This window comes from Lycium ferocissimum, chromosome 11, assembly GCF_029784015.1.
Source record: "Lycium ferocissimum isolate CSIRO_LF1 chromosome 11, AGI_CSIRO_Lferr_CH_V1, whole genome shotgun sequence".
Taxonomy (NCBI): Eukaryota; Viridiplantae; Streptophyta; class Magnoliopsida; order Solanales; family Solanaceae; genus Lycium; species Lycium ferocissimum.
Genome location: NC_081352.1, coordinates 34020870 through 34037923, shown reverse-complemented (window position 1 = coordinate 34037923; position 17054 = coordinate 34020870). Strand labels below are relative to the sequence as shown.

The following is a 17054-nucleotide window of genomic DNA, read 5'->3' as shown; positions in this document are numbered from 1 at the left end:
ATTGAATTGGCGGGATGCAGGTGAGGGGATGAGTTAGAAATAGCTACCATGTGTTAATGCCTATCGGCTATCCCTACAATGAAAATCTTTTTGTTAGGTTAAGTATTGATGTTTGAAAGTGATGATTTATTCTAAGTTTTGACCTAAGTGTTTTAGTTGATTTAATTTCTGAGACGTAGCATATGATTTTATAAATATGTCACCACTTCATCGCTGTATTTCGAAAAGATAATTTGAATATGTACTTTTAATAGGATACCTTTTAATAATTAAATTTATGTAGTAGAATTGAGTTCCGTCTAGGCTTCTAAATCCTTTTGGATCAACTTTGGATGCATAAGCTTTGCCAATTGTCAACAATAAGATCGTAATAGCATCTTTATGGATGAACATTAGATAACTAGCTGTTTAATACAAGTATTTAATGAGAGGTAGCAGATACCTTTTAAAATAACGTATGTGTGCAAACTGGTTTGAGCTCTGTAGTTATAAAAAGAAGTAATATTCAAAAGAGTGTATTTAAATAAAATGCCCTATCACAAAACAATTGTACTTCCTTATTTAACTTAGTTTATATTCCTTCTTTACAATAATAAATTGTTGAAGTCCTGAATTTAAGAGTGAAATACATAATTTTCGTGTGTCAGATATTAACCTTTACACCTGTTTTAAAAAAGGAATTAGTACTCTTTCAGAAACTTCTGAAATTCTATTTTTAGTATTAGTATTATTTTTCTTGGAATAAAGAAACCAGAATTGAGAATTCCTTCCTTTCCTTACTTGACAAGAGGAGAAATAGCAAGGAAATATCAATAAAGTCATGACAACAATATTGAAACCTGATGTCGTTTAGCTCAAGAGTAGTCGTCGTACATTATTAACCAAAGCTTTCATAAATCGAAGGTTGTAGAAGAAGAATTAGTAGCGATGTCGAAAGAGAACGAACCAGCAAAGCTGCTATTACCTTACCTTCAACGCGCCGATGAGTTGCAGAAACACGAACCTCTCGTTGCCTACTACTGTAATTTTTATTGCTAAAAAGAAAAAAACCCTATTTCTCTTGAATTTGGTTAAAACTTGTTTAATTTGGACTATTTTTTTGTGCAGGTCGATTGTACGCGATGGAGCGAGGATTGAAGATTCCTCAAATCGAGCGTACAAAGACCACTAATTCCCTCCTTGTTTCCCTTATAAATCAACTTGAAAAGGTTCCTCCTTTTGTTAGGTTTTTATCTTCTTTTCTTGGAATCTGGAGAAAATATTGACAGCTGTTTAATCATGAATTCTCTAAATACTGCCTGGTTCCAAGTGATTTCGAGATAGTTGATTAATTGATTGAACTAATATTTCAACATTGTGGAACTGGACCTCGGGGATTTCCACGTTATTAAAAAAAAGATGTTTAACATTGAGAATGTATGCGCTTCCATCACAAGAACCTAGGGAATTGTTGGGGTAGCATATCGTTCACGTCATGTACTAAACAGTAGTTTGTTTTAGTTTAACATTATTCAGTTTGATTGGACAATGTTGATCTTGCAGAAAACACAATGTATATCCTTGACTTTCATGTACTTTAAAAAGAATTCGTTTTGTATATGAACTTGTCTTGGTGTTTTAGTTTAACAGTCTTTGGGTTTGATCAACCTCGCTAATCGTTTAGAAGCAAAACATCTTCTAGTTTGGCTGAATGGTTATCACTCTGTGAACTTGTAGCTAGAGAGCTGTTTGATGTTTATGTTGGATGTGTCCCTCTCGTCTTCATGTGAGTCATCTTTGTTGCCCTCTTTCTACAGGATAAGAAGTCATTGAAATTGGGGCCTGATGATCATTTGCATGTGGAGGGATTTGCCTTAAATGTTTTCGCAAAGGCAGACAAACAAGATCGAGCCGGGCGTGCAGACTTGTATGAATTTTGTCTATTAAGTTATATGCAACGTTTGCTTTGCACTTGCATCATTCTTCTTATATTGAATCAGTAGTACTTCCTTCTCATTGAGTAAAGCTTCCATCTTGACTCCATTGATTTATTTTTAATAAGATAGCATCATTGCTGCTTTATCTGGTGTATATGTGCCGTTAAGATTGGGATGTTTACTACTAGCTTTTCTGCAGCATCTGTTTTGATCTCTTTGAGAACTAGATAGCCTTCATCAAAAAAAGAGAACTAGATAGCTTTAACTTCATGTCTAGAATTTTTCTCCCCCTCCCCCTCCCTCTTTGGTTAATTAGTTGAAAAGTTTGAAACGGTGGCTGTCTTCTGACCTTAGCTATGCTTATCAATTTTCCTGTACGGCATGTTTAATTGATGCTACTAAATGTAAAAGAAGTTACTAATGCTGTTTGTTAAGTTAATAATGCTGTTTGTTAAGCATTATTGAAGCTTGTTTCTCTGTTGATGATTAGAAGTTTCTTTGCAATTGCTGACTTGGTTTCACAGGAATACAGCAAAGACGTTTTATGCTGCGAGTATCTTCTTTGAGATCCTTAATCAGTTCGGTGAACTCCAGCCTGATGTGAGTTTCAATCATATTGTGACAAGCTTTGATTAACCTCTCTCTCTCTCTCAGCTCTTATTTTTGTTTTCCTGTGATGATACTTGAAAATACAAAAAAATTATTTTCCTTATATATCGTCACATGTCTTTAATATGCATAAGGAGAATGTATTTTGTGATATAGCCTCGGTTCGCCAGATTGGTTGACCTCTTATATTTATAATCAGCTTGAGCAGAAACAGAAGTATGCAACTTGGAAGGCAGCAGATATAAGGAAAGCTTTGAAAGAAGGAAGAAAACCTGTACCAGGTCCTCCCGGTGATGACGGAGATATTTCAGATCTTTCCAGTGCACAAAATGATACATATGTAGGTTTCATGCTTGTCGTTATTTGTTCGCTTACCCTTATTATTTTATCTCAAAGTTTTGGGAGGCAGAGTAGTTATGGTCATAAATTTGCACTGATTATCTGTTTCATTTGTGAAAACAGACCATTCTTTTTGACAAGTTGAATGTAACCTTTCTTTCTGGAGCTGCTTATAAAAAAGTAGATGGAAAACAATGGGACAAATGGGGCTACTTCTGTACTTTTTGAAGTGTAATCTAAAAGCTTGTTACCATTCTCAAAAAAAAAAAAAAAAAGGTGTAATCTAAAAGCCCTTATAACACTGTGAATTGGAGGAAAGCCTTAAAATAGACATTAAAAGTTTCTTGCTGTTAGGAATAATGACTGGCTCTTCCTTTAATATATTGAATTTTGAGCTTTAAACACGTGGGCTGTTATATTGCTTAGATTTATGGCTTGAAATAATTAGTTTCTTTCTAGGGCATCAGAAGACACAATAATTGCAAGATATTGTTGCTAACTGTCTATAGCGTCTTTGCAGGATCTTCAACCTAGTGGTACTGATTCAGTCATCAAACCTGCACTAGAGTCAGATTCATTCCATCGCGTGTATGATGACAATGCACAGTATTCTGCAAATAGACCATCTCCTCCAGCAGCCACCCCACCACCACCACCTTTACACATCCCTCCATTGCCTCCGGCAGCCACCACACACACACCGCCTTCACACATCCCTCCATCACCTCCGGCAGCCACCCCACAGACACCTCCTTCACACATCCCTCCATCACCTTCTTCATATCCTGGTGATGAGTATCCTTCACATAATGGCTATTCATCTCATAATGACTATTCTTCTCATAATAATTTCCAACAGCCTCCATCAGTTAATGCATCTGAAAATTCTTCTTACCCCCAGTCGTATCACCATCAACCTTATGTGCAAGAACCACCGTCTCACTTGCCACAGCAGCACTACCCTTCGCAATTTCCCAACTTCCAGTCGTATCCTAGCTTTGCGGAGACCAGTCTTCCTTCTGCACCATCACACTACCCTACTTACTACCAAGGCGCTGATGCTTCGTATTCCACATTGCCTGCCTCTGGCACTGTAAACTATAAATCGAACATTCAATACAGCTCAAGTGATAGAAATGGAACTGCACCAGAAGCTGCAGCTGCTCCTGTGAAAAAATATGAATACGACAGCAATTACCAGCCCCCTTCGGAGAAAATAGCTGAAGCGCACAAGGCAGCAAGGTTTGCTGTCGGAGCTCTGGCGTTTGATGATGTCTCTATCGCTGTAGATTATCTAAAAAAATCACTTGAATTGTTAACGAACCCATCAGCTGATCATTGAAGTGTATCGTGTTAAATAGCTGAACTAACTGAATGTGTAAACGTTTCTCTGATGTTGTTCACTATTTGGTTTAATTTGCAAATTGGCTTTCATCGACTGCTCTACTGTTTTATATTGAAACTGTGTTGCGGTTATGTATGCATAGAGTCCAATCAGCTTTTTGATTTTTCTGATTCAGAGAGCTAATATTGATGTGCAGAAATAACAAGTTTTGTTGCTGGTATTTCCTTTAAGGATGTTGCTTAACCAAGATCTTTATTTTAGGAATTGTAGAGTTTGGTGTGTGGCCTATTATCGATTGCTGCCCCTTATTGGACTCTATGATCGCATTTAAATATTAAGTTGAGTTTGCACCTTGATTTGTTTGACCTCATTTTTTATTACAAGCAGAAACCTGTTTATTTTGATGAACCAAAATAAGCAATCATGAAGGGAAGGAAAAGAATGTAAAAGTTCAACCATGCACTCTACACATACATCATTATTTTGCTAGTTTACATTTTACAAGTTGCAAGCTCGGTGGGCTAAAACCTGTTCCTTGGAATGTTCATCAATCTGATTCCACCTAGAAACGAAACAAGAGAAAGACATCTCCATAGTACAAGGAGAGTATCATAGTAATGCACAAAATGTAGTTAACAGAATCATTATGAGCTGTGACTTGGAGCTCTAAGCTAAGTCCTCAGCTGCAGTATAAGCATTAGCGATGTTACAGACATAATTAAGCAAATAAAAATGTGTCTTCTCTAACACCTTAAAAGCGTTTCAATGAGATTTCAAGTGGTATTAGAGCAGCTGTCCTGGCCAAGTTGCACCATCACGTATTATTAAATAAGTAAATCTTGACTATGCTCACATGTAAGGGAGTGTGTTGAAAACATAATTAAATAAATAAGAGTATTTTATCTCTAACCATTTAAGCTCGTAGATGAGATGATCACAAAATTTTAGATAGAATAATTTGGGATTAGGATTACGTCGATGCATTAATGCAACTAATATCACAAGTATTGTCCTTGTTATCATCAATACTATGTTTACCAAGAGTCCAAGATGCGTTCGGTTTCTTTTTACCTTTACCTCTTTTACAAAGACACGTTTTAGCCTATGAAGACACTGAATAAGCCCAAGACGTCTGTTTTTTTTTTTTTTTTGGCAATTATCATCGACCCAATTTCCCATTTTGGCCGTTATTGATGCCTCCAAGACCACATTATTTATTTGAAAATAATCAACTTCAGCTACAAACAAAAAGACTAATCCAAATCACTCTCTAGATTTCTGAGTTGAGGAAAAATATAGGTAACTGTTAATCATCCATATATAACTTACTCTTTCCATTAATTTCTAGGTACAAATATTTCTTGCATTTTTTTCTAAAGGTCATGGGTGCAAGTACTCTTTGTGGTTTTGGACAAATCAGTCTAAAATGCCTGTGGACATCAATGAAGAAAAGGAAAAGACAAATTCACTCACACCAAAGTGAAAATCATCATCAGAAGAAATTCTTGAAGAACTCTACTAGTAGCAAAAATGATTTTGTGACATTAGAAGAATGGATTTTGGCTTCACCAAGAATTGATTTTCAGGGGTCCAATAAACAGTCTTCTAACAAGGTTTATCCTACACTTGGAAGATTATTATCTTACAATAGTGGTACCAATAATGTTGAAGTTACCTATCAAAAAAACAATAGTTGTACTAGTGAAGTTGAAGGAAGAGATATTCAAAGCGGAGATAATTCTATTTGTAGACGCCAAGAAAGTGGAAAGTTGAAGAAAAGAGTCAGTTTTAGACTGCCAGAGGTGTCTGATGTATTCATATTGGAAGATAATAGAGACCATTGAATGTCATGTCCCTATCGTGATCACACTGCTACAATCAATAAGGTGTTTTGCATTTTGTGTTTCTTAATGACTACAACTTGCCTCCTTTACCAATTTTTTAGTTTTTGTACTGACGCGGATCTACAGTGTAACTTATAGGTTCACATGAATCCAATGGTTATTGTCCATGATATATACGTACCACTACAAGAAAAACTATATTTGGCAACAAAATTTTTTTTGTTGCACAAAAGATTACCATTATCCGCAAAAAAGATTTCTTGACAACAAAAAAAAAAAAAAAAAAAATTGCGATAACTTTTCCCAACTGGCCGTTATTGCAATAACGTGCAACAACTTTTTTTTTGTTGCTAAAAAGACTTTTTGCAACAATAATCAATACTATGACAACAAAATTAAATTCTTTGGCAACAAAAAAATCAGTTGCCAATAATAAAACTAAGTTGTTGCCAAATATAAAAAATTTTGTTGCGATTTCTATACTTTCTTGTAGTGTACTGATAAATTTACTAAATTCCTTTAAATATTTGATTGTGAATCTAATTATTATTATATATTACTTGAGGTCGTTACGTTATAGAAACCTTTTCGTTACGTTATAGAAACCTATAAACTTTAAATGTTGAATTTGCCTTTGGAAGTTTGTATTGGAGGCATATATATATATATACTTTTGTACTTTTTTTTTAAAAATGTTTTGAAATCTACTTGCTTTGACTAATAATTTGTTCGTAATGCGTAGAACTCACTACAAAGGAAGAGCTCATTACTTTATTTATTTGACGATTGTACTTGAACACGAGATCTCTAATTATTTTGTGGATAAATCCAATTTATCCACCAATCTCTGGGGGTGACAAAATTTGTACTTATTTTTGTGTAGAAATCCTGTCACTATAAAGAATGACAGAATTTGTTACAATTACACATCCTACCTCTCTCTCTATATATTTTTTCTGCATTTCAATTTAAAAAGTTCTTCTGGTTATCTGATATTGAAGGATATACTTCTTATTCATTTATAATGAAATGCCTTCACTGCATATATAGAAGTAATAATAGAATGTTACTCCTTCTTCATAATCTGATGAAAATTCTGTTTATGTATGAGATGAATTAAATTGTTAAAATACCATCTAAATTCTTTGATATTTTTATTCCTCGAACGTAAGGAGGGCCCTCTTTAACCATGGATTTGATACTATGTTACAATATATGCTTAAATTGTGAATTGCTTTAAGTATATTAATGAACTTTAAGGTAACTATTCTATGACATTTTGTTCTCAGCTAAAATTAAATCTGCTTCAAGATTAAATAGTAGTAGTAATTAGTTTTTAAAAAGGCTGGAGTTTGTCGACATGCATGCAGATGTATCATTGTCAAGAAGAGACAAAATAGAAAAGAAACTGAGACAACTGACTGAAGGACCAATTTAATTATTGATGTTATATGTTTAGTACTTCGTTTTCCTAAGAAATTAGCATGTAGAAAAATCTCTACCTTTCCAATTTTTGTCGGGCAATTATATCAAAATTGTGTCACCAATAGTAAATTCCCGATCAAAACATTACTATTCATAAAGACAAAAAGAAAGTTGAAAAGTTGTCAGTTTTATTTCTGTCATTACAATTTACAGTCTTCAAGTTGCCTTCCGATTAGGTAAAGTCAATCGATTTTTTGTCTATAAGAAATTAGTAAATTTTAGTGCAACACAATGAAAATGGAGTGATCATTTACGAAATTAATCCCTTTTAACGATTGAGAGTCCCTTGTATATATTCTGGTGCCCTAGGCATTGCATGGAGGCTTTTTTCTAAGGCGGAACACTTCCCTATGTTTTTCAACATCTCACAGCTTCGTCAAATCGCTTAGCCCCGCTCATCTTTGACGCAATAACACTCGATCAATGAGCTATTAAATGCAATTATCTCTAAGAACAAAAGGTCTATTATGCTTAATATCTTTTGGTTTGATTGATATCTATCCTAACTCGACCTTTTATTTGAATTATACATTGTTTTTTCTACGGCAAACTGCCTAAGGCATCCCTATCTCGATTGATCTCTCAAAATTTCATAGAAAAGGACTTTAATTTTAAGATATCCTCAATGACTAATCCTCACATGAATTGATAAGGATTCAAAAAGGTAATGTACGCACTCTTTTTAAAAAGTCCGAGCTCGAAATTATCGGAAGAATTCTTGACGGTCGAAAGTACAAATTCTTTCTTTGACCCTCACATACGAGGTTCTTATAATTTGTAGGGGAGTTAGAAGTTAGTTTTGGTTTTTTTTTTTTTTTTTTTTTTTTGTTCTTTTCAAGAAAAAGCTGGTTTATAATTTTAACTTTCTTTTCATGTTGAGATCATCATTTATTTGTTGCCTCACTGTAAATCATTCTCAAAAGGGAAAAACACTGTAGTAAGAGTTGGGCAAGGTATTCATGGATTTGGTTTTGGATTTATCAGGCAGCATGAGAGCAGGGCCAAGTCTTGTAGTCTTATATCCACTACAACTAATTAAAGTAACCACTCTTGTTTTTGCCAAAAATAGGGCCTTTCCATAGACTAGTCTCTATTGGTCTGTCCTCTCATTGCACATGATGCTCACAAATTTACGCGGAATTAATTTATATACATTATATTATATCAATATACATAAAATAAAGAAAGAGAAAAAAAAAGTGATTTCTATAATAACTGCTGTGTTGACTTTAAACCCCAATTTAATGAAGCTACTAGCTAGCAAACGACTTGCAATGTTGGTGTGGGCTAAAATTGCTTATCCTTGAAATCCTCTCAAATCAAATTAATTAAAAAAGAAACAGCAAAAAGGTATTTTTATGGAAAATGAAAAAAGAAGAAGAAATTAGAATAACAAATTCACGACTAAGACAAAATAGAAAGGATTTCTCTTTGTTTCACGTTTTGAAGATAATGGCATAGGTTAGGCCGTTAGGTACATGATTGACCCCATAACTGTATAGACGCAATAATGTTCTATCTAAACAAGAATTGAAATAAACGTGATTTTAGGGATACTTCGCGAGTAATCAAACTTTATTTTAGTATATCATAGAAAATATCTTATTTGTTTCCTCCTAATTAATGACTTTCTATAATACTCAAGCAAAGATTATGCCTTTTATTTATTTCACTAAAATCACTAAATTATTTTTTGTAATGAAAGATCATTCAATTTTCTTTAAGTATCTTACGAAAGTTGGTAAGCTATTTTTGTATTCAAAAAGTCACTCAATTTTTCTTAAGTATCACAAAATTATCTCCTTTGTTTCTTCCAATGACTTTTTATGATAGTTAACATAATTGAGTGGTTGGATAAAAAAAATAGTTTAGTGACTTTCGTGATTCTTAGTTACAATTGAGTTACTCTTTTGTTACAAAATAATTTAATGACTTGAGCGTAATAAAATGAAAATGTAGTAATCATCATTATCCATGAAATTAACCCAAGACTATATTAATTATACCCTCTGTCCCAATTTATGTGGCACTTTTCGCTTCCCGAGATTCAAACGACATGAACTTTGATTGACATTTTAAAATGTATTTTTTCTCCAAATTGATATGAGAAAAGTTGCAACTTATAGTACTTCTCATGTATTTTTCGAATATATAAATTTTAATGTTAAAATATTGAGTTAATATTATCCAATTTAGCTTCAAAATTTAGTCAAATTGACTTTCGAAAAGCGAAAAATGTCATATAAATTGAGACGGAGGGAATATAGCTTAATTTACTTTGCTTGGACTAGGTAACACCCAAAACTTAATATCATATATAGGGAAACGGCCTAGTATATATATTCCTGACGATTGCGATTTGTATTATATTTGTCCTCTATTTATCTTTTGCTCCATGAAAGCCATACCATAATTTGTTATCTCAAAATTATGCCATGTGAACATTTTCCATAGTGAAAAAAAATAGTATGGTTTGGCTAAAGTCTTTTTCAATTATTCAGAGGCACATTTCAAATTATCACGGAGGGTATAATTAGATAATTTTGGGATAAATTTGTCAATGTGACTTCACCGTAACAAGTGTCCGAATTAAGTTGATCTATCATTAGAGAGGGGCAAATATGAGATAAAATTAAGAAATATCATTGGTATTTTTTTTCTCTCTTTCTCTCATCCTTCCATTTATCCACATCTTTTCTATCTATTTTGCTTTACTACTTAGAATCATATTTCTTTTTTTAGTTATGCAAAAAGATTTCAGTTGCTACAAAGATATGAACTATATATCATATCTTGACTGGTTCTTTAGATCCAGATAATATGAAGTGATGGGTTGATTATTAGCAATAAGATACTTTCATGGATGGAAAGATAAACAAATAACAAATGAAAGACAAATTGAAACTTTCAAGAGTAAATCTGAAAATTTTCCATCCATAAATTATCAGCCAAACCGAACTAGAGTCACTCATTCTCTAACAATACTTCATTCTAAAGAGGATAGAGACATATAAACTTTCACTAGCCCCTTGTCATCTCTTTTGGAATTCCAAACATTTAATTTTCTACATAATAGAAAGAGAAGCAACAATATGAAAAAACTGAAGATTCTGAAGAAGCTCTTTTGCATGGCGCGTGGCGCGTTCCTCCACTCGGCTAAACAGCTCATCGCTGAGCTGTTCGCCAATGTGGGCATCGACGAGCACCCCGCTAACGCTCCTACAGCTGTTAACGAGGGCTCGTCCTATTTCAACGGCGTCTTTCGGGTGGTTAACCACCAAAGGGCTACCTCCCCTAAAAACTTGAAGATTGTTGATTTTGAATGAGCCGTTGGCTTCTATCACTTCTTTGAAATCTTGAATGCTTGGTGCATACATTGGAATGTTGAATTTGTCCCTTTTTTCACTAGTAATTAGGCCCTGTTATTCAATACAAACATAACATGATTATTAGATATGGTAAATGAGCAGGATGATCAAATTTGGACAAGTTAAAATAGGTCAAATTAGTAAATGGTTAATAACTTTGAGATTTATAACTTGTCTGGGCCAAAATGAGTTAGAGCAGAATGGGTCAAATAATGAATCGAAATGTAACTCGTTCAATATGACCCAACCTTTTAAAAAAATGATGTGAAGATTAATGTATTTTTTAAGAAATTTATTAGCTTAACTTCTTCCAAATTAATGTAGCTCTCAATCTCTTCATTTTAATTTTGTTTGAATTTGGTTTGTATTTTGATTTGGCTCGTTAATAATTTGATAGTTTTGATCAAATAGTTTGATAGATCATTTCAAATTTAATTTATTGGATAAAAAAAAAATGATGTGAAGATTAATGTATTTAAAAAAAAAAAAAAAAAATTATAACCAAACACAACTCCATCTTCAACTCCAACTCCAAAATTCCAAATAAAGTGAAAAATATTTGGTTTTCATGGCCAAACACCTACTAAATTGTCATGTCATTTATGTGAATTAAAATGAAAAGTTAAAAACTACTCTATATCCTATCTAAATATAAAATTGTAGTTTTTATATATAGATTAATAAATAATAGTAGGGGCTTGACCCAAAATTGCAGACTTATTAAAACCTGTGGCATGGTGCAAGAAAGAAATGAATAAAAATGATTACCTCTTGGACAAGATCATCCCAAGCATCTTGAAAATGGGTCCCAAAGAGAAGGCCGGCCCCACCTTGGTCTGTAGGGTCCACAGAAGTCCTACCCAAACAAGCTAAGAACATAGAACCACCACTCTTCATTTCCTTGGACCTTGATCCCAAGAAATTAGCCAAATCAGTCTGAAATTGTTTTTTGTATGCATTAGCTGTGTTTTCATTTGCACCATGTATGTATATTTTTCCTTTGTTGTACGCTGAGGATCTCTTGTCCAACACTATATCTGGCACCTGTATAATCACAATATAATATATTAGGCTAAGTTCCACGAATTGTCAATTAAACAATTAAAGGTTGAACTACTAACTACTGATAAATTATAGTATCAAGAACTGCAATTAATACACATGTGTGCAGCCCATGTAGAGTTGACCCTTCACCATCAAAAGTTACAGTGGGTGGTAAATATCCTCCACTCTTAAGTAAAGGTCTCGCTTCGAGCTTTGAAAATGAAATTCTCTTTAGTTTAGAAAATTACACTACAGGGCAATTTAACTGGATATAATAGGTAGAGATGGATTCAGAATTTAAAGTTTATGGGTTTAGGATGCCACTGAATCCACTTATCATTTGAGTTTTTGGGTTCAAAATTTAAATTTTGTACATATTTTATAAATTCTAAAATACATATACAGAATCTAAGTCAACATTATTTGGTTCGGCTGAACCAGTAACTTTATTATGTATCCACCCCTTAGAACAAGATATCATTATTAGACTTGATATAAAGTCATTATTACTATAGATCAATTTGACATGATTCTCCCACTATTCTAATTTATATGATATTTTTCGGATTTCAAGAGTCAAATTTTTTAGTTTTGATTTTGAATTCGGACATAAAATTTTAAGTGTTTTGAAAAAACGATTACATATTTAGAAACTTGTGAAAATATTGCGCTAGAAAAAACACGTTTGATTCTCAAAATTTGAACTCCCTACGTATATAAATAAATCGAAACAGAGAAAACAATTTACCTGAGAGAGCCAGTGCAAACTAAATGCAGAATAGAAAACATCAATAGATCTAGCCGGAAATAGACGCCGATAAAAGGAACCAGGAACACCAGCAGCAAAATATGACCTGTGGCTATTAGAATCTAAGCATTCCTCCATACTTCTACAACCATTATTAGCCAAAGGTGGCAACAATTGAAACAATGTGTTAAAATCATTTGAAGGAAGATCAGAAAAAAATGCTGAAAATTCAGGTGGCTCTTGGCCTATAGCTTCGTAACGTTTGCTCATGTGTTCGACGATTACGTCGATATTGAAAATCGTGTTGCTTCCACAAGAACAACCTAAGTCTGCGATCACGAATGGAATGTCAGGTGAGTTTAGCTGAACCTCGTCTAGGGCATCTTTTAGAGGGTGTAGCATTGATCGTGCATGTTGTGCCTGAATATTATGAAAATAACACAAGCTTTAATTTTCATGATATATACGCAAAAAGAAATAAAAAAGTTAACTAATTTTTGCAAGTGAGATAAAAGTACTAGTCGGGCGTTATATTCGGCCAGCTCGTGAGTGACAGAACTTAGTAGTTTTGGCCAAAATCTTATGTTTGTGTCAAAAAATTCACTTAATATATGCTTTTTCTGATTAAGAAACTCATAAACTTAAAATCTTCGATCTATTTATGCCTACAGGCATGCATTTTCCGTAGCACAAGTACCAATTTTCAGACATCACTTGAAAAACAACAGATTTTATTCAGGCGGAAAATATATTTATAGATAGTGGTTTAAAATGTTAAGGTCGGAGACGGAAGATAGGGATGGAGCCGTATGAGACGGAAGCCTGGGTGGAGCCATATGAAATTGAGTGGCTACATACTAGAGCTTCGACCAAGCACCAATCGTCAATACTGAAATCACTTTTGCCTAGTTTGTAATGGAAAATCTTACTGACATAATCGTCTATAGTAACTTATTGAAGTTTGGAAGCCTAATCAATATTGTGTCCGATCCGGGTATATATTGTTAAAAAAGAGGCTAGTTGTATCAACGGAAGTCTCCCACATAAGTGTGAGTCTGATTGTTATTATCCATTTTTCGTCAGTAATAAAAAAATTCCAGTTTAGTTGTTACATAATTCAGGTTATTTTTTTTTTTATATATAAATTAAACGACTAGCACTTGAATCATTCAAACTTCAAAATGTCCATCTAAATCGTACTTAGATCAGCATAAGTGGAAGATTAGTTTTACAAAATTAGAAAAAACTACTACATCAGAGTGATAATTAAAGACCAAAAATATGGACCTGCGCTTGTGAGTTATTGACATAGCTAGCTTCTCCTTTGCCTCCCTTCATGCTAAGCATTCTTTCAAGTTCCATATCGAGATTGACTGCCATTTTATTCATGAGAAGATTCAGGAAAACTTGACTTTCACTGGCTAAGTGAAGACAGAGGAGCAACTAGCTGGTTTGCTCACAAAGGCGTTGAATGGAACTCGAGTTGATTATCTTTGTAAAAAGCTGGGCATGATCAATATATATATATATATATGTGTGTTCCAGCTTGAGGCGAGGTGTAACAGAATGTATATAGACTTTATTCCTAGTAATGTACAGAGTCATAATTAGGTAACAAGATTTATTGGATCCTTGTAATAATTAGGTAGTAGATTCCCTGCAACTGTTAATAAATAATCTGATGATGTAACTAATTGTTATATTATCAATACATATAACTTAAACTCATAATAATAGAAATTCAGATTATTCGGATCCACAACAAGATGAATAAAAATTAAATTGTTAATTAGTACTTATCAACATATTTACTTGTAATTATTTAATAAATAATCTACTTATGTAAATAAGTTTTATATTATCAATACATATAACTTAAACTCTTACTTATAGATGACAAACAAAGAGGTTTTAGACTTGTATCAGCATCCATCGGGATCACCTGGGATATTGGTCAAACAATATAATTGAAGTCCCTTACAACATCATAATAATTGTTGTGTTGATTTTAAACCCCAATTTAATGAAGCTAGCTAAAATTGCTTGTCCTTGAAATCCTCATCAAATCAAATTAATTACACCCTCCAGTTTAAAATAATTGAGGTTTTAGCCTCTAAAAGTCGGTCCAAAATAATTGAGGTTTCACAAAATTATGAAAGCAATTTAGTAGTTCTCTTTTTCAAAATTTCCCTTGATACACTCTCATATCCCCAGAATAATTATGTCAATTAACAAGAAAAGAAAATCATAATTAAGAGTATCTTAGTCAAATGCCCTCTTAACTATCAATTAGGAGTTAGTGAATTCCTTAATCCATGTGCCCAAATTTAAAACCTCAATTACTTTGAACCGAAGGGAGTAAAGAAAAAACAACAATAAGGTATTTTTAGGGAAAATAAAAAAGAAGAAGAAATTAGAATAACAAATTTACGACTAAGACTAAACAGAAAGGATTTCTCTTTCTTTCACGTTATGAAGATAATGGCAAAGGTTAGGTACGTGTCTACATGATTGACCCCAGAACTGTACAGACGCAATAATGTTCTGTCTAAACAAGAATTGAAATAAACATGATTTTAGGGATACTTTGCGAATAATCAAACTTTATTGAGTATGATAGAAAATATCTTATTTATTTCCTCCTAGTGTAAGATTGTGTCTTTTATTTTATTTCACTAAAATCACTAAATTATTTTTGTAATGAAAGATCATTCAATTTTATTTAACTATATTACGAAATTAAAGTCGATAAATTTTGCATCCAAAAAGTCACACAATTTTTCTTAAGTATCACAAAATTATTTCCTTTGTTTTTTCTTGATGACTTTTTATGATACTTAGGCATATTTGCGTGGTTGGTTAAAAAAAAATTAGTCTAGTGATTTCGTGATTCTTAATTAAAATTGAGTTACTTTTTTGTTACAAAATAATTTAATGACTTGAGCATAATAAAATGAAAATGGAGTGATCATCATTATCCCTGAAATTAACCCAAGATTATATTAATTATGGCTTAAGTTACTTTGCTTGGTTTTATTTTCTTCATGCTTGTTAGTTAGTAGAGGTTTTGTTACCTCATTAAGATTAGTAAGGTAAAGCCTAGCCCCCCTTGCTTGTACTCTTCTCTATGAGGTTAACTTTTATTTATTAATAAAAACTAGCCCTCGGCACCTGCCTAGAGGATTCGCTTAAAAAAAAAAAAACTTTGCTTGGTTTAGGGGTAACACCCAAAATTTAATATCATATATAGGGTAACGGTCAAGTATATTCCTGAGGTTTGTGATTTGTATTATATTTGTCCTCTGTTTTTTTTTTCTCCATGAAAGCCCTACGGTTATGTTTTTTTTTTTTTCTCCATGAAAGCCCTACGGTTATCTTTTACCTCAAATTATGCCATGTGAACATTTTTGCACGGTGAACAAATTAGTATGGTTTGGCTAATGTCCTTTCAATTATTCAGGGCATACTTCAAATTATTACGGAGGGGTCTCATATTTGCCCCTCTCAAATGATAATTCAGCTTGATTCTGACATTTATTATGGTGAAGTCACATAGACAAATTAACAAAATAAGATACTTTCATGGATGGAAAGATAAACAAATTAACAAATGAAAGACAAATTGAATAATTCAAGCCAAACTACAGTCAATCGAAATCTAACAATTTCAGCCAAGCCAAACTACAGTCAATCGAAATCTAACAATTTCATTCTACACCGGAGAAATATAAACTTTCACTAGCTCCTTGTGTCTCTTTTGAAATTCTAAACATTTAATTTTCTACACAAGAGAAAGTGAAGCAACAATATGAAAAAACTGAAGATTGTGAAGGAGTTCTTTTGCATGGCGTGTGGCGCGTTCCTCCACTCGACTGAACAGCTCGTCACTGAGTTGTTCCCAAATGTGGGCATCGACGAGCACCCCGCTAACGCTCCTGCAGCTGTTAGCGAGGGCTCGTCCTATTTCAGCAGCGTCGTCCGGGTGATTAACCACCAAAGGGCTACCTCCCCTAAAAACTTGGAGATTGTTGATTCTGAATGTGCCGTTGGCTTCTACCACTTCTTTAAAATCTTGAATGCTTGGTATGACATTGGAATGTTGAATTTGTCCCTTCTTTAGTAATTAGGCCCTGTTATTCAATACAAACATAACATGATTATTAGCTATGGTAAATGAGTGGGATGATCAAATTTGAACGAGTTATAATCAAATTAGTAAATGGTTACTAACTCGAGATTTAAAACTTGTTTGGGCCAAAATGAGTTAGAGCAGAATGGATCACATAATGAAACAAAATGTAACTCGTTCAACATGACTCAACCTTTAAAAAAATGATGTGAAGATTAATGTATTTT

At 33.2% G+C, this 17054-nt stretch overlaps 2 protein-coding genes across 2 annotated transcripts; one reads left to right on the top strand and one right to left on the bottom strand.

Moving 5' to 3' along the window:
- Positions 1-723: 723 nt before the first annotated feature.
- LOC132036451 (protein HOMOLOG OF MAMMALIAN LYST-INTERACTING PROTEIN 5-like) lies at positions 724-4379 on the top strand. The gene is made up of 6 exons (XM_059426796.1): positions 724-1021; positions 1108-1208; positions 1797-1906; positions 2441-2516; positions 2725-2865; positions 3385-4379. Exons 1-6 carry the CDS (start codon positions 928-930, stop codon positions 4204-4206), a joined length of 1344 nt encoding a protein of 447 aa, XP_059282779.1. The 5' UTR covers positions 724-927; the 3' UTR covers positions 4207-4379.
- A 6046-nt stretch (positions 4380-10425) lies between these two features.
- On the bottom strand, positions 10426-14185 carry LOC132037254 (indole-3-acetate O-methyltransferase 1-like). Its single transcript, XM_059427748.1, has 4 exons — positions 13986-14185; positions 12699-13118; positions 11675-11950; positions 10426-10957 (listed from the first exon to the last, which is right to left on the bottom strand). Exons 1-4 carry the CDS (start codon positions 14085-14087, stop codon positions 10604-10606), a joined length of 1152 nt encoding a protein of 383 aa, XP_059283731.1. The 5' UTR covers positions 14088-14185; the 3' UTR covers positions 10426-10603.
- Between the last annotated feature and the right edge of the window lie 2869 nt (positions 14186-17054).

What these genes read in the sequence shown, in the direction of transcription:
- LOC132037254 (XM_059427748.1), bottom strand. Translation starts at nt 14,087, where the DNA reads ATGAATAAAATGGCAGTCAATCTCGATATGGAACTTGAAAGAATGCTT. An exon ending in TCAATAACTCACAAGCGCAG is followed by an intron (nt 13,119 to 13,985) that starts GTCCATATTTTT and finishes CATAATATTCAG; the next exon opens with GCACAACATGCACGATCAAT. An exon ending in GGGATGATCTTGTCCAAGAG is followed by an intron (nt 10,958 to 11,674) that starts GTAATCATTTTT and finishes ATTGAATAACAG; the next exon opens with GGCCTAATTACTAGTGAAAA.
- LOC132036451 (XM_059426796.1), top strand. Translation starts at nt 928, where the DNA reads ATGTCGAAAGAGAACGAACCAGCAAAGCTGCTATTACCTTACCTTCAA. An exon ending in ACCTCTCGTTGCCTACTACT is followed by an intron (nt 1,022 to 1,107) that starts GTAATTTTTATT and finishes TTTTTTGTGCAG; the next exon opens with GTCGATTGTACGCGATGGAG. An exon ending in CGAGCCGGGCGTGCAGACTT is followed by an intron (nt 1,907 to 2,440) that starts GTATGAATTTTG and finishes TTGGTTTCACAG; the next exon opens with GAATACAGCAAAGACGTTTT.